This window comes from Leucopleurus acutus (genome assembly GCF_964270905.1).
Source record: "Leucopleurus acutus genome assembly, chromosome: 7".
Lineage (NCBI taxonomy): Eukaryota > Metazoa > Chordata > Mammalia > Artiodactyla > Delphinidae > Leucopleurus > Leucopleurus acutus.
This window is the reverse complement of record NC_139150.1, coordinates 33,329,769-33,350,070: the sequence shown is the minus strand read 5'-3', so window position 1 is coordinate 33,350,070 and position 20,302 is coordinate 33,329,769. Positions and strand designations below refer to the sequence as shown.

General features: G+C 44.1%; 1 protein-coding gene across 1 annotated transcript in view; it reads right to left on the bottom strand.

The window, feature by feature from the left end:
- Window positions 1–20,302, bottom strand: part of GABBR2 (gamma-aminobutyric acid type B receptor subunit 2) — a gene marked incomplete at both ends in the record, with an annotated part of 366,596 nt that overhangs the window by 216,485 nt on the left and 129,809 nt on the right. Inside the window, one exon of the mRNA XM_082842255.1 lies at window positions 6,010–6,180. Within this exon, the coding sequence (XP_082698381.1) occupies window positions 6,010–6,180 (171 nt within the window). The remainder of the gene's footprint in view (window positions 1–6,009; window positions 6,181–20,302) is intronic.

Below are 20,302 nucleotides of genomic sequence, written 5' to 3'. Positions count from 1 at the left end.
TCTGAGCCAGACCAAGGCATTTAGCTTGCCTTTTCCTCAGAAAGCTCAGCCACTGCAGCCACCCCTGGACAAGAAACCCTGGATGTGCCCGCAAATGTATACACGCTGCCACCAGGATGGCAGAAGGACTGGAAACCGCAGGCCCTGACGGAAGGTGCTCCTCACCAAGGTGGGGTCTTCCCACTCTGCAGGGATGGGTGGGCAGAGCACCTGCTAGTTGCCTGCACTTCCACCTGGGGCATGCGCATGAAGGAACAAGTGTTGCTTGAACCTCAGAGTCTGTCCCGTGGAATCTCGGCCTCAGAAGCCTGAAGGTCTGCAGGGCCAATTCTTGACCTTGACCTGGAGTTTTTCCCATTGACTATCTGCACTGGACCAGGGCTTCAAGGAAAAGTCTATTGCCAGTACTACCCCCTACCCCTCATCCAGTCCCATCTGTTAAATGAACAGGCAGCCAAATGGCTTCATCCATCTCAGTGGTCCTCACACTTCAGTCCCTCCTGTACCCTCTTAGAGGCAATTTCACTGTGTACACGCACCACCTATGTGTTTGCTAGCTTAGTATTTTCCTCTAAACAGACTCATTTTTTAAATAAAGACTTCATTCTAAACAAGAACATCAATGAAGTTCAGTTTTGATGGGCTAGTAATTTTTCCCCCCTGGTATATAATAACATAAATACACAACTATTAAAACTGTACAAAAATCATATCACATATGCATACCACCCTGGGAAATAATGGAGCCCTCCCCTCAGCGCCAAAAAGGCTGCACAAATAGCTACCTGGGAGAGGGCAAGATGAATATGGAGCAGTCCCTGCTGGCTGGCCCACACGTCTCTCACAGAGCAGGAGGTAAAAGCATTAAGATGGAGAGGACGTTTCTCACTTGGGGGCCGACAGCCAATCACCTAAAAGCATCAGCAAGTTTTTCAAATAGAAGCTGGGACACAGGGTGGGGCACTAGGACCATCAGGATTAGAATCTGATCTGTCAGGAGTCCCCTCCTGCTTCCTAATGATAGAAGATCTGAAGGTATGTGGGTGGCCCAGGTGATCCTGCAGCCTAGAGGAAAGCCAAGGACAGAGGTCAGAGGTGGCTCAGTGTGCCTGGCCCTTTTCTCTGACAAAGTGGGCCTAGGAGCACAGTGGCCTCAGTTGAAGGCTTCCCATTCCTCCAATACAGGGATTCTCAAACCCAAGAGGGTCTGATTCAGGGGGCCTGGAGTGGAGCCCTCAAATTTGCTGTGGACAAGTTCCCAGGTGTTGATATTGCTGCTGGTCCAGGACCAGACTGCAAGAACTGCTTTAGAGGATGGGATTACCCGATCCTGGTAAGAGAGGATTCTGAAGTGATGACAACTCAGAATGAACATCACAGAGAGCAAAAAACATAACTCAGACACAAACTACAGTGTGCTCATTCCCAATGCCCAACACTGCCGCCACCCAGAAGAACCACATGGCAGGACTCAGGTCACTGCTGGTTCCAGTGGCCAGCCCAGAACTTTCCACTGAGATCTCTAGAAGAATCCTCCAACAACAAACAATGTCACATCCAAAACAAGACTCAGTTAATAGATGACAGAATGAACTGAGCTGAGTTCTGTGGGAATGTGACTTCCCAACTTTGCCAGTGCCTCCCTTCTTCCCCATGGCCCCAGCGGCTCATGACAGGGACTGAGACTTCTCTGCACCCCTCTCACCCCCATCTTACCATCCTAGCTGCAGTCAGACTATGGGCCACAGAAAGGAAATCACTGTATTCACCCCTAAGAATCTGGCCTAATGGATAGAGATTGATTTACTGAAATCCTTAGTGAACGCAGACACGCCAGGCTGCATGCAGGGTGAGGGGACAGAAAGGCTCTTGTCCACTGGGGCCTTCCAGTCCAGTGGCAGCAGGTGACCGATGAGGAAGCAGATGGGGTATTTCTCTGCCCTGTGCAAGGAGCTGGCACAGAGTGAAGCCCGAGGGGAGAGAAGCACAGAGGCGGCACACCTGTCCCAGCCTGGGGAGGAATGCAGAACCAGGTGTGGGGGAGGACGCCTCACAGAGAGGAGCCAGCACGGAGAAGAGGCTGGACCAAAGGGGGAAGTGCCTGAGATGAGACAGAGAAGGAGGCCTCAGGGGATGCGAAGGGTCTCTGCGGCCACCCCAAGGAGCTCATTCCTGCTCAGGGCAGCAGGGAAGGGCTGACGATTCTACTAAGTTTGACTCCTTGATTAGAAGCAAGCACAGGGTCCCCTGCCCTCATCTTTGGGCATGTCCCCCAAGCTGTGTAAGTGGCAACGTGAGAGGAGGTGACCAGAAACCCCTTTGGTGGGGCAGATGGCAACCTGGCAAGCAGAGAAGGCTTCAAAGAGCTGCGGAGGGCCGAAGGGGCAGGCGCTTTGAAGAGGAAACTCTGCAGATGGTGCCCTTTTGGTCTTGTATAGATCAAAGGCTTCGGCGGGTCCCAACTCTTGAGGGAGAGTCTGGTGTGGAAGGGTCAGCCCCAGAAGTGTCCTCAGAGGTCACTGAGGACCAGTGACTGGGCAGGGAGTCTCTGAGCTGGCTTGGAAGGAGGGGAGGAAAGGGGAGCCGTGCTCGTGGCAGGCACCACACCCCGCCACACAGCCGGGCTCCTGAATGGCAGCCAGCCATGGGGTAAGGAACCAGACTCTAGATGACAATAAAAACAACAGCCACCCCTTGCATGGTGCTTATTATGAGCCAGGCACTCCTCTTACCACTTTAACTTTCTGAACATATGTAATCCTCACAACCACCCTTAGAGTTAACCATTATTATCCCCATTTTTAAGAGGAAGAAACTGAGGTACAAAGCTCAGTAATTCTCATGGTCACACCTCTGGGAGTGGCAGGATCGGGGTCAATGACCAGATCTCCCTAAACCCTCACCACAGATTCCTTGAGCTAGGAGAGATCTTAGAGGTCAACTGACCCAACTCCCTTATCTTACAGAAGGGGAAACTTAGGCCTAGAGAGACTGAGTGATGTGTCCAACAGTACTTAGCTGGTTAGTTGCATCATGGAATCAGGAACGCAAAGAATAACTCAGTGAAGATGGCTTAGGGCTTAGTAGAGCACAGAACCTGGAGCTGGGAGAAGAGGCTCAAACAGCCGTCTTGCTGTCTATGCTGGTCCTGCCAGGCACCCCTACTCACTGCCTTCATAGCCACCTCATCCTTGCCTCCATCCTGTGCCTGCACTGCCCATGTGGATGCCACAGCACCCTGGCCTCTCACTCCCCCCCGTCCCCTCCAACTTCAGGATTGCTTTCATTTGACATTCCTTCCAGTGCACCAGTCCAGAACAGAAGTGCTTGATGCTGCTGATCGACCAGTTTCATAAAAGGAATCCAGTTTCCTTTGCACTCACTAAAAGCTGTTAGCCCCTGGCGAGTTTCCAGGGCCTGAACTCCAGCGATACAGCCCAGACATCAGAAGAGGGATGCCAAAGCCCTTGGGCACAGAGAGGAGTCAGCTGGGCTGAGAGATTTAAATTGAGAGGGGTTCTTGCCAGCAATACCACCAAGCAACATCCTGTCCTTAGAAAAGAGGATTCCCGCTGAGATGCCCTGAAACCCAGCTGAGGGCTCTAACATAGCTGTGCAGGGAAAGAGATGTGGTACCAAACTGCCAACACCTGACCCCAGTGAGGACAGAGTAATGGAGAAAACACTGACCAATAGTCTGTCAGGCTTCCAGCCTGGGCTGGGCTCTTTACCAGCAAGTGTCCTGGGGCAAGAAGGAACCCACCCTCCATGACCTCAGTTTCCTCATCTGTAAAATGGGAACCATAACCCCTCCCTACAGGGCAACCAGCTGTGAGAGTGTTTGGAAATCTATAAAGCACTCAACCAAATTGGGGCTGATCATTTATCCTCTTTACACCAAAGATTTGGGGTTTTTCAAACCTCCAAGGCTACACACAGGTAGTTCCCATGTGACTGCAGGAAGTTATAGATGGAAAGAAGGAGCAATGGGAGGTCTGGACCAGGCATCCAGACTCCAGGATTCAGTCCTAACTTCTCTGCCAACAATCTTTCATGGCTTCGGAGGTGCTTTGAAACCCTGAACTTTGTTGCTTCTCCTCTCTGGGCCTCAGTTTCCCCTTCTATACAATGAGGAGGTTGGGGGAGCTGTCTCTAAGGGCCCCTCAGACTCTGTCAGACAAAGACTCCCCTGGCAAAAAAGCAGGTCCCTCCAAATCTCAGCAGAGTCTCATGTTAATGGGACCACAGGACTGGCCCTCCCCACCCTCCCCGTTGAACTGTTTCACACTCATTTCAGAACATTTGTGGCTGCTGTATAAAGGGCAGGCTTCCAGCAAAAGCCTCTCCAGTGTTTGGCAGTGAGTCACTCCCAATGGAGGTGAAGTTCCCCTTGTGCCTCTCCCTAGGGACTGGGAAACAGAGGTGGGAAGATCAGGACCATCTTGTCAGGGAAAAGCTGGCCTTGTCTGGATGACCGCAGATGGTGGGGCCAAACACGTCTGCTTTTCAAGCGCCTCTGAAAACATCCCTCTCTGTGCATAAACTTTATAGTTTACAAAGCTCTTTAAAATTCATGACTCATCTGATTTTGGCAACAACTCTGCAGGAATAGGCATGGGAAGGGTTATTGTCCCCATCTTATAGGGGAGGAAACCACAGCTCAGAGAAGTAAGGTGACTTCTCCAAGGTAGCACAGCCAAAGCACGGAGTGGCCTCTCCTTCCCAAAGGAGAAACGGGGCAGAGCTTCAGAAAGGTAAGTGCAGAGCTGGAGTGGAAACCAGGTCTGTGATTCCCTGCCCTGCTCTGCTCTCCTCGCCCATCCCCCGCCCCAAACTGGCAGAAGGGGCGTGTCCTCCCTGACTCCTCTCACTGAGGTCTGCCTGGACACCCGCCTCATACATTTCCCCCCAAATCGGCTCACAGTTGTGTTTTTTCTCTTGGACTGCTAAGCACACCTGGAATGTCTTACCTTGTTGGGAGGCTCCATGTATCAAGAGCACACATAGGAGAAGACAGGAAAGTAGGAACTATAAAGAGACTAGGAAGAAAAACAAGAAACCATTCTGCACTCAGGTGAGTGGAGAAAACTTCTTAAAGATTTGCTAATAGTAAAGATATGTGGAAACGGGAATTTTCAAATGTCGTTGGAGGGACTAGAAATTGGAACAGCCTTTCTGGAGGTCAGTATGTCTCAACAGTTTAAAGGACCCAATAATTCCACTTCTAGAAATCTATTATAAAGATGCACACCTAGGTGGGAAGGTGTTGGCTGTGATATCAAAAAGCTGTAAACATTCAATAAATTACCATCTATCCATGGGACACAACACCGTGGCCCATTAATAAGAACGAAGTCAATCAAGATCTCTAAGATCTGTTGTAAAGTGAAAAATGCAAACTATCTAGTATGAGGACATTTGGGTTTAAATATATTGAAAAAGGTCTGGGCAGATGAACACTACATGGAAAGCAGGACTTCACTTGGAAGACAAAGTGGATTTAGAGGGATTGGGTAAAGCAGCCCTTTTCTTTTTTTACTATATATAATTTGGCTTTTTTGTTGCTGTTATTGTTGCAACAATAAACCCCAGAACACCAAGTATTGATGTATACGTGTAAGTCATTAAAACAAACAAAACAAAACCAGAAAAACCACCCAATCCACAGTGACTTTGGAAACTTCATTCCAAGCCAGCTCCTCCCCAAACCCTCCTCACAGGAGAAAGGCTCTTGGCGGCACCTCGTGATTTTAGATGGCCGCTATAGGTCAGCAGCAAGGACAACACACTACAGGGGCAGTGAGGGAACAGACCACGCGACTTAGCCGAAAGGCACAACGGAAAAGAAGGTTCCACTCCTGAGCTGTGCAGGTTGGAGGCCTTCACCTGTCCCGCGCACAATCGAATTCCTCAACAGCTTAAAGGCCCTGTGTCAGAGCCCATCCCTGATTGAGCCGTCTTGCCCCTTGCCCAGAGGTAGGTGAGATCGTGCCTCTCGGCAGAGCGTACCTCGGAGAAGCGCTGCACGTCCTGGGTCAGTGTGCCCACTCGCTTCCACTGGTAGTGCTTCAGCAACTTCAGGATGGCTGGATTCACTGCGTTATCTGATGGGACTGTCCGAAAGAAGTAGGGGTATTTTTTCTTATCTGCTAGAACAGGCGTGGTGGCAGCAAAAGAGAGCTGAAAACACAAAAGAGACAGCACTTTTACTGGGGGGACCTCAGAGCTGTGGGCCCAGGATCTTTCCTAAGGGAACAGAGGTCTTTAGTTCTCACTCAAGGTACAAACACACGGGCAAAATATTTTTAAACCTTCTTAGTGCAAAAGTAACAAGTTATCATTGAAGGGAAGGTTTTTAAAAATGCAAAATAAGGAGAAAGAACCATCATTAATGTTGTAGTCTAGCTCCTTCTGATCCTTTTTCCATGCACGGCAATGTTTTAAAAAAAAGATTCTTGAGGTCATTCTACATACACATTTGAACTGTTTATTCCCTCACTTAACATTATCCTACAAGCATTTAACCGTCCTGTTAAAACTTCTTGTAAACATTTTAACATGTAAACTTTTTAATAGCAGCATAATATTCTAGCATATGAACATAGCATAATTTACTGAATCATGTTTAATTTGGGGGCATTTAGACTGTTTCTAATTTGTCATTATTGTCATATTATTCTGCAAGCGTCTTTGTGCTTGGCACTTTTCCCCTATATTTCAGGCTATTTCTGTAGGATAGAGTCTAGGATGTGAAATTTCCCAGATAAAGGATGTGAGCTTTTAAAGACTTGATATTTATTTCCAAAAAGGATTGCATCAATTTACACACCCACTAGATAGTTATAATTAGAGGGCCAATCTCACCACACTCTTATCAACGGACGGAAATAAAACATCTTTCTATCTAATTTATTAATGATTTATCACTGAAAAACTAGAATCATAATGAATTCATTGGTTATACATAAGGATGAACATTTTTCCATGTGGCCGATAACTAGCTGTATGTCCTATTTTAGAAATTGCTTTTTTATGTCTCTTGTTTATTTTTTGAGTGGTATTCTAATGCTTTTCTTATTGAATTTAATGAAGACTATTATATGTACAGCATTCAAACTCAGGCTATTACAGTTGCTGCAAATATCCCAGTTTGTTTGCTTTTACATTTTGTGTGTGTATATTTTAATTTACACTCAGTAGTCAAATCTATCCATCTTTCCCTTTATTAGTCCTTCTTTTTTAAGTGCCAGTGAGTTGCTAAATTGGATTTCAATTATCTGTCCTACAGGGAACAGCTTAAATGTCACCTCTTCTATAACATTTCCTCTGATCTCTGCTTTCTCTTTCCCTCAGCCTCATCCACAGAAGGCGGTTATCAAATTTTTTGATCTTTGCAGTGTGATGGTAGAAGAATGGTATCTTCTTGTAGTTCGATTTGCATTTACCTTATTATGAGTGAGGTTGAGTATCTCTCTTATGTTTAAGAGCAATTTGCAGTTTCTTTCTGGAAAGTGTTCACATCCTTTGCTTGTTCTCCAATTGTACTCTCGGTCTTTTTCTTATTGATTAGTAGCAATCACTTATTGATTAGTGATCTTTTATAGTAGGGAGATTAACCCTTCGTGATATAAGTTGCTAATGCTCCCCCAGTTTGTACTTTTTCTTTTGCTGTTTCTCATGGTGTCTTTTGCCATATAGAAGTATTTTTTTTTAATGTGGCTGAATTTATTAATTCTTTTTCTTTCTGTCTTTGGGTTTTATGCCATATTTAGAAAGGCCTTTCCCACTCTGAGATTATAAAAGAATTCCTCCATGGTTCCTTCTAGTCTGTCTATCATCCTCCCCTGTCTGTCCTCACGGGTTTGTCGCCTGGTGTGAGAGGACGGAGGAGACCCAGTACCCGCATGTGATGAGTGCCTTCCAGCACAGGTTCAAGAACAGGCTAACTTGGTTGGCCGTTAGGCTTTATAAGAGCCTGTGATCCCTGACAAATTGATTTGTTTTTCATGTGTCTAGCAAGTATTTAATAAACTCTTGTATAGTAATTTTTTTGTTGTTGGGTACTGATAGCTCCAAAATTTTGTGACCACTGTTGTGGTTATGTCTGTACATCACTAGTTAATGCTACTTTATCTAACCTTATTCAGTATGCTTCATTCACCAAACTTTGTGCTCAAAATACATAAATACAATTTTATTTTATTTTATTTTTGGCCGCACTGCACGGCTTGCGTGATCTTAGTTCCCTGACCAGGGATTGAACCCGTACCCTCAGTAGTGAAAGCTCGGAGTCCTTACCACTGGACCGCCAGGGAAGTCCCAATACTATTTTTAAAAAATAGTATTTCCTTCCTTCTCTTGTTTCATTTAAATCTCTGATCCAGAGAGGGCAGGGCTGAGCAAGATCCCTCTTTGCTGCCACCGGCCTTCCTTCCCCACCCTTGCTGTCTCAGCAGCTCTAGATCCAATACAGCTCAGAGTCCAACTTTAACATCCAGGGAAGTAACATCCTGGCACCCTCAGGCCCCAGCTGAAGTTGCTTTACTGCTCCTCCTGTCACCTGAGGAAGCACTTCTTTTCCTCCCAAGACTTTAGCAGAGCAGGGCAGTGGAGATCTTGTCCCTTTCCCTGATCTGTCTCAGATGGTAGATGGCCACTACCTAGGATCCCTGGATCTCCTGCATCCACTCAGCAGTCTCAGCAGGTCCTGTCTGTTGGAGCTGAACACACAACAACCCATCAGCTGTCACCTAGAGCTAGAGAGCACCTACAGGAACCAATTTCTAAGATCCCCACAGAGACAGGACATCATCCCAAGACTGGTAAAGGTCAAGGATAGATCAACTGTTAAAAAAACATTCTGGGTAGAATAAGGACCAATGAGAGAGGAAAATCCCAGCTGGACATATTGAGGACACTCAAATCCAGAGCTGTCCAGCAAGGGAAGGCCTGCTGTTGGAAGTAGCGAGATCCCTGTGTCTGGAGGTGTGCAAATGGAGGCTATGGCCTAGCAAGAATGCAGAGGGGCTGCAAAGTGTCTGAAAACTCCTTAAAAACTGTATGGAAAAGCTTGTGTGGGCATGTATGTGCATACAGACACACATTTTTCTGAAAAGAGGATCCATGGCTTCCATCAGATTCACAAAGAGAATCCTATAACCAAACAAGGTCAGCACCCCTGCCTGAAGGTGATACTTAGGTCGCATAGCGAGTGTAAGAAATAGAAGCTTTCTACAGTCTGCTCAAACCTAGCGTCTTATTCTTCTCTCAAGATTAAAATAACACTTCCAGCTTCCTATGGTCTGTGTAAGAAGGAGCTATTAGAAAAATCAGGCAGCAACTATTTCAGGACCTGGGATTGGTATATGTGCAATTGCATCCCCCAAAATGCTTATCTGATACAATTTGGAAAATTATGGTTTTCTGATGTGATTTCTGAATCACACTCTGGTTGATACTTTGCTGTTATTGTCCCATTAGTTCCAGGTCCACAATTAATTGTTGCTTGAACAACCTCATATGTTTGCCCTATAGGTAATTAGAGTGGTTACTGTTCAGTGAATAAATGGCCCACTGTGTTTACAATGGGCTTGGAGTACAATATATGCCCCGGGTCTAAATCATGTTGGGTGCAAAATATTAACTGGCACTGACATTTTCTGCACCATTTGAGATAATGCACACTGTGATTAGATTGCTTTGCATCACTGTTCCTCTAGCTTTAGCCTCCTAAACCTTTCTTCCACTGGGCAAAGACTGCAGGTGCCAGGTAGCACTGCTGAACTTCAGAACTGGAGAAACCTGAGAAATCATCTAGCTCTGGAGTTCTCTACTCTGGCTACATGTTGGAATCACATGGGGATATTTTTAAAAATATTGATAACTTGGTCCCACTCCAAACCAAGTGAATCAGAATCTCTGGGCATAGAGCCCAGGCATCAGTATAATTTAAAAACTTCCCAAGGTGATTACAATGCCCAGTGAAGGTTGAGAACCACTGATACAGCTCAACAGCCCTAGTTTTGAATATGCAGACCAAGGCCCAGAAATGGAAAGCTATTGAGATACCCACCAAAGTCAATAAGAGGTAAAAGCGGAATTCGAATCCAGGCCTAAAGGACCAGTGCTCTCTCTCCCTCTGATGGCTGTCCCCTGCATCCTATGAGCTTGCCAGGCCTTCCTCCCCCAGCACAGTCACCCAGCATCTGCAACAACAGCCCTGTTAGCACCCTAACTCGAAGACCCAATCTTTCTGGGCTCTCCTGCCTTATTTCACACAACCAAGTTCATTTCTAAACAGACTGTGATTGAGGCTTCAAGTTAATCTCTAACCAAGGATTATTTATTTCAGAGAGTACTTTTTATTTTATAATTTTGTTATCATTTCTAGTTTTATTGCATTGTTTTGAGAATTTGGTGTGTACAGTGTCTGTTTTTGGAATTTATTGAGGTTTTTTTTTGGTGGCCTATTATACAATCAATTTTTGTGAAAGTCTCATGTTGGCCAGAAAAACAGATGCAGTCTCTAGTTGTAAGCTATAAAATTCTTTATCAGACTTCTGATGTATAAAAGATATAATCCAGCTAGCCAATTACATTATTAACACGTTTTGTATTTTTGCTTACTTGACCTATCAAAGACTGAGAGGTATGTTAAGTTTTTCTCTATTGTCTCTGAAAATTTCTCCATGTTATTCAAATTTTTTGCTTTATATGCCTTGATTTTATGTTGTTTTGAGGATAAGTGTTCATTACATCTTTATTTTTCAGCAATGTATACACTTCCCTAGTGCAAACAGCAGGTACTTAATAGATAATCATTGAATGAACTGAGAATTAAAATATTTATCAAGGTAAAATAACCCTGTTTGTCATTTTATTGCTGTTTGTTTCAAATAATATCTTGCTCAATATTAATACTGAATTAGCATCTCGCTTGATATTTTTTTTTAATTTTTAAATTTTTTATTTTTTACATCATTATTGGAGTATAATTGCTTTACAATGGTAAGTTTCTGCTTTATAACAAAGTGAATCAGTTATACATATACATATGTTCCCATATCTCTTCCCTCTTGCGTCTCCCTCCCACCCTCCCTATCCCACCCCTCCAGGCGGTCACAAAGCACTGAGCTGATCTCCCTGTGCTATGCGGCTGCTTCCCACTAGCTATCTACCTTACGTTTGGTAGTGTATATGATATTAATATTGAAACCTTTATTTTTTGCTTGCATTTGCCTGCCATAGCTCTGATTCTCCTTTTATTTGTATTCCATTACAATTGTTTTTAAGTATATTTCTTGAAATGAGTACATGAATGGATTTTAAAATATATGCTTATTGCTGCAATAAATACTTGGTCTTGCTTTCATCATCTTGTTGGCAGTCTTATTCTTTTTTTTTTTTAATGTTTCCTTTTGTTCCTTTTGGTATTCAGACTTCTCCATTCTGAATATGTTAATCTTGCTTCTTGTCTTAACCTGCTAGAACATCTTTTCATATTGTGAAGAAGGGTAAAGGGTTGAAAATTTGCTTAGGATGACCCTCTGTTGCTTTGACACATGGTAGAATTCATCTGGATATAAAATTCTTGGGCTACCATTTTTTCCCTTTGAAACTACAAAGTGATGCAGCGGAGAAATCCAGGGATATTTTGATTCTTGTTCATTTGTAGGTATCTGATTTTCTCTGGATGCCTGAAGGATTTTTTTTCTTTATTCTTAGAATTCAAAAAATTTGCCTAAATAGATGTGGGTGTGGCACTTTTGATTTTATCTGGAACACAGGGAGTCCTTCAATCTATACCCTCAAGTCTTTTAACTAAAAAAAAAAAAATATATATATATATATATATACACACACACAGACATATATACGTGTGCATTTATATATAAAATATAATACTAGGCATTTATTATATGTATATTACATTAATATTCATATATATTCTTGCCTCTCCACTGGAATACCTGATTATCTATGTGTTGTCTTTCATTTCCCAAATCCATATCTGTCATATTTTTTCCATGATTTCATCTCTTGGTGCTTGTCCTCTGCATTCTGGAAGACCATCTTATTTTATTCTATCTCTTCTATTACAGGGTATGTGCATATTCAGTTTCATTAATTTCTGGTAAAATGGCCGTATCATCCACAGTCATAGCGGCAGAGCACCAGGGTTCTCATTTCTTCACATATTGACCAATATTTGGTATTATCTGACTTTCTACATTTTTGTTCAACTTTCAGGGATAAGGTAGCACTTCATTATTAATTGATTTTGCAGCCCTCTGACTGTGATGTGGTTGACTAGCTGTACAGACACGTTAGCCATTTAAGTTCTTTGTTCGGTGGGTTTGCTGATTTGCTTTTCAACAGTCTCAGTCTTAGTGTTACTGTCCTTGACATACTTTTATTGTTATTGACTTCTTCCATTTCCCAGTAATTTTTATGATCATAACCCTTTTTGTCCCATCCTCTTATCTCATGTTTCATGGAGACCATGTCTTTTCTGCATATGATTGAGGATGCCAAAAGTCTTTCTAAAGTTTCTTTCTTTATCCTAGAACAGCTCATCTTCAGAGCTGGACTCTTCCTCTACTTCCGGGTATTGTGTACCTTTTATTATTTTTGTGGTACTTTTGCAAAGGCTGAATGTTAGGTGTTTTCAGAGTACTCATCCTCAAAAGCAAGGCAGGTATTTTCAGAGGTGGCCTATCAAAAGACAATATATGGATTGCCCTTGGCCCTGTTTTCTGTCTGTTTACATTATAATTGAGTATTTTTTTCTCAGAAAACTGGAGAAGAAATATTCAAGCACAGATTTTGGTGTCTAGTATGCTCCCACCTTACACAGTTCTGTATTAATGAGCAGCTAATTTTCTGATACTGTGGATCAGCACAATACATTAAATTCCTGTCATGCATTGCTGCCAGGGATTTTCTTTTCTATAGATTTTCTTTTCTATAAAGCTTTACTTGAGAGGTTTCTTGTGCCCTCCTCTCCACTCCTATCTAGCTTTTTCTAGGAATTTATAGCTCTGTTTGAATTTAGAAAAAAGCATCTTGGTTGTCTCAAAGAACAGCAACTGTGACTAGAAGCATAGCTGTCCAATTTTCTGATTGGTAGAAGCCCTAACAGACTGTGGAAGGGAGAGGGAAAAGTATGTCTATTATTTTTCAGGGCAGTTGTAATTTTATGAGGCAAGGTTCCAAGTGCCAAGAGGCAAAATTTGGTAGGATTTTCTCAATACTGTCCCATCTACTTTATAATCGTGAAGCTTCCAAACATCTAGGCTGTCAGTGAGTCTTAGAGTCCCCTTAGTTCTTTGAAGTAGGATTTACTATCCATTTTACAACTAAAGAAACCGTGGCCCAGAAAGGTGACATAAGCCATGCAAGGTCAGTACAGGAAATATGGAATTGGTCTTTTGACTTCATATTTAGTTCTGTTTCTTCAACCAGCTCGGACCCATCAGTCCCAGGTGAGACGGGGCAACGATCCAGGGCTTGGTCTTTCTACTGAGACCTGCTAGCACAGGGAAGAGACAGCTTATTTCAAGGCTTCCAGAGTCTCTCAAACATAGCAGTGTCCATGGTGGGCATGGTTGGTCCTGGGAGATTCTGGGGGGACACACCCTTAACCAGCAAAGTGGGATGGGAAGACAGTCATCAGCGTCTCTCTCTGAGCTCTGGCTTGCCATGGAATATTCTGTGAAAGATTAGGGTCTGCCTATTGAACTGTGTGTCTCCTTCACATTAAGGGCCCACAGGCAGAGAGAATAGGAAAGTGAAGACAACTACAATGGCACTTCTGGGAGCTGGGAAACCGGGCTTACCCCTGTCTCTATGGCTTTGAGAACAAGGCAGAGTATTTCCCCTATGTGGGTGTCTGTTTTTCTCATCTCTAAAAACGATGGGTTGAAGCAAAGATTTCAAAGGTTCTTTGCAACCACACAACTCTATACTTCTCTCCCCAGCAACTGAGGAAAATGATTAAGGAGTTTGTTAGTTTTGTGGGGGTGTGTGTTTCATTTGATCTGACATTGTATTTCACTTCTCTGCAGATTCAAGTCTAGATGAAATATGTGAATACACCTCCCAATTTCAGGATCTTTATTAAATTCTCAGCCACTGATGAATTCTTCTCTAAATGCAATTCCTTCTTTACCTGGTTTGGGGTCTCAGAGTTTAACTTTTCTGCAGAAATAAACCATTTTTCAGGTGGAAAGTATAACCAAGAGCGCCCCTAGTTGCTAAATCCTAGGTGAGAAGTGCAGGCCAGATGCCAGGGGGGAGAAGATGATTGAGGCTTGCTCTTTTCTCCATTTGGTTTAATCTTCTTCCACGGGTTTGCTGACTGTTTCTGTAATTAAATGAGGGAGGTATTTGTCATCTAGGCTTCCTTTCAGCCAAGATGAATGGAATGCAACTTTCTCAGGAAGCTTCTGACAAAACCCTGTTTGTGGCCAGTGCCAGGACATATACAAAGGCACCGGGCTGTGTGCGTTGGGAACTGGGCTCCACTTCAGATCTGCGCCAGGTCACCGCTGCACCCAAGCCCTGGCAAAAAGCTGTTTGGACACAAAGTGCCTCAACACAGACACCCGTGAGATTAACGTGATGTGGGGTGGCCGCAAAACATTTCCCGAGGTAAGGAGGGAAAATGAAAGTCTGGCATTTGGGCGAGTTCTTGGGGCCCCACTCCAACCAAGGCCTGCTGGGCAGCGTGCGTAGGCTTGCTCTGAGGTTTGAAACCTCTTCTGGAACCTCCTGGGGACAATCGCCTCTCCTTCCTGCTGATGAATTTTAGTTTTAATCACTCAGAGATGCACAGCAGTTCCATTTTTACCACCCACGTCCATCGCCGGATCCTTACTGGGGACTTGCAACAATTTGTGAGGGAGGTTGGGAAGGCATAATTGTCTTTGTTCCTCGTGGAGAAACCGAGGCTCAGAAAGGCACAGTGCCATGCCTAAGGCCCCCATGGCCAGCAAGGGGAAAAGTGGGATTTGAACTTAGATATTTTGACTCCTTCAAGGTATTGCCTAGCGAGCACCTGCCGTGGGGCAAGCATTGTGTGGAGGGCTTGGTGTGAAGGGTTCACTTTGCATTGAATGTGCAAAACCACCTTATGAGGTAGACACTATTTTGATCTGCATTTTTCAGATGAGGACACTGAGGCTCAGAGAGGTTCAGAGAGGTTAAGTCACTTGCATGTGGTCACACAGCAAGAGATTGGCAGAGCAGGGAGACTAACATCACAGGCTTTACTCATTCCACAGACTGCTATGCTTCTTCTCTGTGATTAACAATTTCCAAAACTCGTTTACTGCTTTAGTCTAACTTTGATCTTCACAAAAACCCATGATACAGATAGAGCAGACTTTATTGACCTCATTTTATAGATGAGGAAACTGAAGCTCAGAGAGATAAGTGACTTGCTTAGAGTCCCATGCTAGCCAATGGCAAGGTTAGGGCTCAAACTTGGGACTTTTGTTCTTGAAATGTGGTTCATCTCTCCAATGACAAGGCTGCTTCTTAGGGAGGCACCCAGGTACAAGATGAGAAAGCAACTGGGGCCATTTAAAAGAAGAGAGAAGAAAAAAAAGATTTGCTTAAAAGAAAAAATACTGAATCCGTGGCTTATTATGTTTCGATTGCCTAAGATGTTCCAATTCAATTACATGAAACAAAACTCGTATGTATATTTGATTTTTTACTGAAGATAAAATCCTTCATATTTTTCTTTTTTAAACTTTTATTAGGAAATATAAACTACAATATAAGTGTGTAAAATATATATGTTCAGTTCAAAGAGTAATAATAAAATCAATACCCAACTGTCCATCACCGGTTTAAGAGAAATAGCTTTTATTTATGTGTAAATATTAAATTGCAAAGTAACTTAATTATTTGCTCTTTAAGATACGATTTTTTCCACGTGGCATTCTGTGATTTTTATTTCCTCTTCACTCCCCTCTACAACATTTCTATCATTGTTTTATGTAAAGAAGGTTGTAAAATAAATATTACTTCCTCAAATCCTTCTTTTCCCCTTTTTAAGTAAAAAATAGGAGTAAAATAGAGAAAGAGCAAAACTAAGCCGGTGCTGAGAAAGCGGTATGGTCCATAGGGGTCAGAATTTGGAGTTTCAGCTTGGACAGGCCGAGTCTGAACGCCAGCTCCACCACTCACTATGCAACTTCAGGAACATTACTTCACCTTTTGGGATCTGTCCCCACTATAAACCAGGGTGACAAGCCACCCCCCCCCGCCCCGCAATCCTAGCGCTATTCTGAGGATCAGAATAACACAGGCGCCCAACTAATGACTGTTAATGTTAGATCACAGCTTCTAGACTTAGAAGTTATGAGAATTGGACGGTATTTCTTACAATTATGAAAAGCCTTTTAACTTACAAAGCCCTTTCCTTCAGTAACACCTCAACCCTGCGGAGGGCAGAGTGGAGAAGAGTTTACCCATTTTACAGATGAGAGACCTCAGAGAATGGAAGGGTTTGCTCACAGTGACGTGGCTACTACCAGGCTGAGAAATAATTCTAAATTGGGCCTTCTAAATACTAACCTGGCAAATTTTAAATGTCTTGTTAATTAAATATAATAATGATTATATTGCTTGTTTAATTGTGTACAATTAGAACATATGTCTTTAATTTTCTCTTAAACTTCTGATAAGACGCTTCATTCATTTCTCCCTTATAGCTGTGTAGGTGACAAATACAGGAAATTAACAAGTCACATTAGAAGACTCTTTGGTTTCCTCAGCTCCTTTGCACTTTGCTTTCAGCTGATGTCTTCAGGGGTAAGAAGCACTCTCATGTGATCACAGCTGTGAAGCCAACTGCTTTTTAATTACCACACTGCAAAAACCATGTCTCCTCATGTCAATTTAGCACCTCTAATTAGTCAATAGGTTGACATCACATCTATGGAGGGGAAAGGTGTGCTGGGGCCCAGCGTGATGCTTGCAGTGGGAGAGGATGCAGCATTTCCATCTGCTGGATTCTCCCTTCTCTTCAGGGCCAGCTCCTATTCATCTGTCCAGGCCTGCTCACAGCCACCTCCTCCATGTAGCCTTCCCTGCCATCCCTCAGTTCTTCCAGCACTGTTTCGTGCCCTTGCTGTGGAGTGCTGAGAAGTAATTGACAGCCAGGCCCATTTCACTGACTGGTCTGTGAGCATTTTGTGGGCTGTCTCCAATCCTCTCTGTAGCCATGGGAGAAGAGAGAGAAGAGGAGGGGCAAGGGAGGCAGTCGGGGCACAAAATGCCTCCATGCTTGCCTTCCAGACAAGAGCTCACCATGGTTTTCATATAGAATGGGGCTGAGGAGGAAGGCAAGTACTGGTTTGTGTGGCTGAGAAAGACAGGGTTTTAGCTGGGCCTGTCACCTTGGAGCATCTAAAGGGAGTCCGGGCAAAGCTCTGGGTAGCAGTACTCTACCCAGGAGTCACTCAACCAGGACAGGCCAAGACTCCTGAGGGGTGCTGTGAGCCACCTGCCCACTGACACAGAGAGAGAGAGCACACAGAAAGGTCAGGAGGGTGGAGGTCGCCAGGCATCTCACAGCCCAGACAACTGGGCTCTAAAAGAAGGGGTCATTGTAGGTTCCATTTACCCCTGTGAGCCAACACCTTCCATAACCAAGGAAAGGAGAGCAGAATGCTGGACTCCAGACCTCTGAGATTTGCTTCATGATCAGTCCTGGGGAAATTAAGTTAAATCAAGATAAAAGAGTGATTCAAAGGTGCTTTCCAAGAATGTAAAGTCTTCTTCAGTGGGACAGAGAAGGTCATCCTGGACCAGTGAGGCTGGGGCTGGGGGCACAAGGAAAGGAGCACGGGTATGTGGTTATGGAACATCAAGACCCAACTCCTCCATGTATCAGCTGCACTTCCACTAGCAATCCATTAGGCCTCAGTCTCCCCACCCGTGAAATGGAGAGAATAAGTCCTGTCCTAACTCTCCAGGGCTCTTTTTCTTTTTTTCAAATGAGAACTTGGTTGTGAAAATGTTCTATAGGAAGTTAAGTTCTATGCTAATAGAAGGTGAGGGTTACAAATCCCACCTGGTCAGCTCATCCCTCACCTTTTCTACTGCTCCAGCCTCCTTTCTCACCCTCTCACTCCAGCCTTCTACTTCCCAAAGCATACCAGGCTCTCTCTCATTCCCCCATGAAGCCTTCCTGAACACCTCTCCGCACCTCCAGTCTAGGCCAAGTGCACCTCCCCACCCCAGCCCCATCAGATCTATCACACTGTATTGTAATTGCATCCTTACTTCCCTCCATAAGACTGTAAGATAACAAGCACTCAAGCTGTCACGTAAGAAGCACTCAAATATTTCTCAAATAAACAGGAAAACTCAGATCAATGTACGACTATTTCAGGGAGGCTAATATGAACCAATAAAAGAAGAAATATTTAGGGCTTCCCTGGTGGCGCTGTGGTTGAGAGTCCGCCTGCCGATGCAGGGGATACGGGTTCGTGCCCGGTCTGGGAAGATCCCACGTGCCGCGGAGCGGCTGGGCCCGTGAGCCATGGCCGCTGAGCCTGCGCATCCGGAGCCTGTGCTCCGCAGCGGGAGAGGCCGCAACAGGGAGGGGCCCGCGTACCGAAAAACAAACCCAAAAAAACCAAGAAATATTTATTTATTTATTTATTTTGCGGTACGCGGGCCTCTCACTGTTGCGGCCTCTCCCGCTGCGGAGCACAGGCTCCGGATGCGCAGGCTCAGCGGCCATGGCTCACGGGCCCAGCCGCTCCGCGGCACGTGGGATCTTCCCGGACCAGCATGTGGGATCTTCCCAGACCGGGGCATGAACCCGTGTCCCCTGCATCGGCAGGCGGACTCTCAACCACTGAGCCACCAGGGAAGCCCCGAAATATTTAATAATAAGGTATTGAAGAATGAATCAAAACCTTGCAAAGCACTGAGTTCCCCATCACTGAAGGTATTCAAGGAGATGTTCAAGGGTTGTCCACCAGGGTCACGAAAGGTATTCCAAAACCGGAAAGGAGTTTGTATTTGTCAGTGTTGTGTTTTATGTGCACTGCTGGTGGCATACCCAGTGATTTCAGGTGAGCCCCAGTCTAATATTTTATATCTTAATAGGTATGTTTTCTCTTTATTTACTCTTACACTTCTTAGTAAATGATGCTGATTTTCCATTCATGGTATTTAAATAAAAGGATGAGTTGATTTAAAGGAAAATACTAAATAAATTAATAATACAAGTGTTATACAGATCTGGTAAAATCAAGAAAGTGATATGCAAATGATGTCTGGGAAACATGGGACTGCAGGTGCGTTAAGGAGTCTTAAAGAATATATGACCCTCAGAAATAAAAATCTACTCAAATTTCCATCACTTTCCACTAAACTAAACCATAATATAAATTTAAATGATGTAGAATGAGCTAGACTCTTAGCTAGGCAAGGGAGAATAGGCACTATCAGGAGTACCAAAAAGAGGGTGGATCTCTCAAATGAAAGAAATTAATTACATAGAAAAAAAAGAGAAATAACTGTAGAAGTAGAAATGGCCTAAGAGGTTTGCCATATTTAGAAATATTGGGGACATAATTGTACTAAAAACTTATTCTTTATTTATCTGAAATTCAAATTTAACTAGGCATCCCGTATTCTATCTGGTAACCCTAAGTAACCATCCAAGCCGGAGGTGGTAAATAGGCTTGAGTCTATGTTATATCATCAACAGGCTGACAGTGGCTGCCAAGAGAAGGGGGTTAAGTCAGCGAAGAGAGTGTGGTGATCAACTATGTTATGTCTGCAATTAGCACAGGAGGGGGAAAGTAATGGCACCAACGCATTCATTTATCTGCCATCCTGGGCTTGTCCAACTCCTCATTTTACACAATGAAGACCAGGGACGACAAGGGACTTGCCCAGGCTCACAGCACAAGTCCACAGCTGGGCTGAGCTAAACTCATTTGCTGCTCCATGCTGCCTACTTGGAAACAAAACAGAATGCTACCAACGCCATGATTATGTAATTTCAGACTACCCTCAGCAAGCATGACGACCCATGTCATCGGCCAGAATGCACGTGGCCAGTCAATCCCTCTACCTGATCCAACTTATCATCATGACTACATTTGAATGCCTTAGAGTAACATAAAAGATGTGAAACAAAATCCATTTACACCAAGAGAGTTCTGTTGAAGGAGAGATCATTGCAACAGAAAGCACTCAAGGGTCTGAACTGCCGTGCTCTTCATGTAATATCTTGAGGGTGCTCAGTAGTACAATTTTACATTTG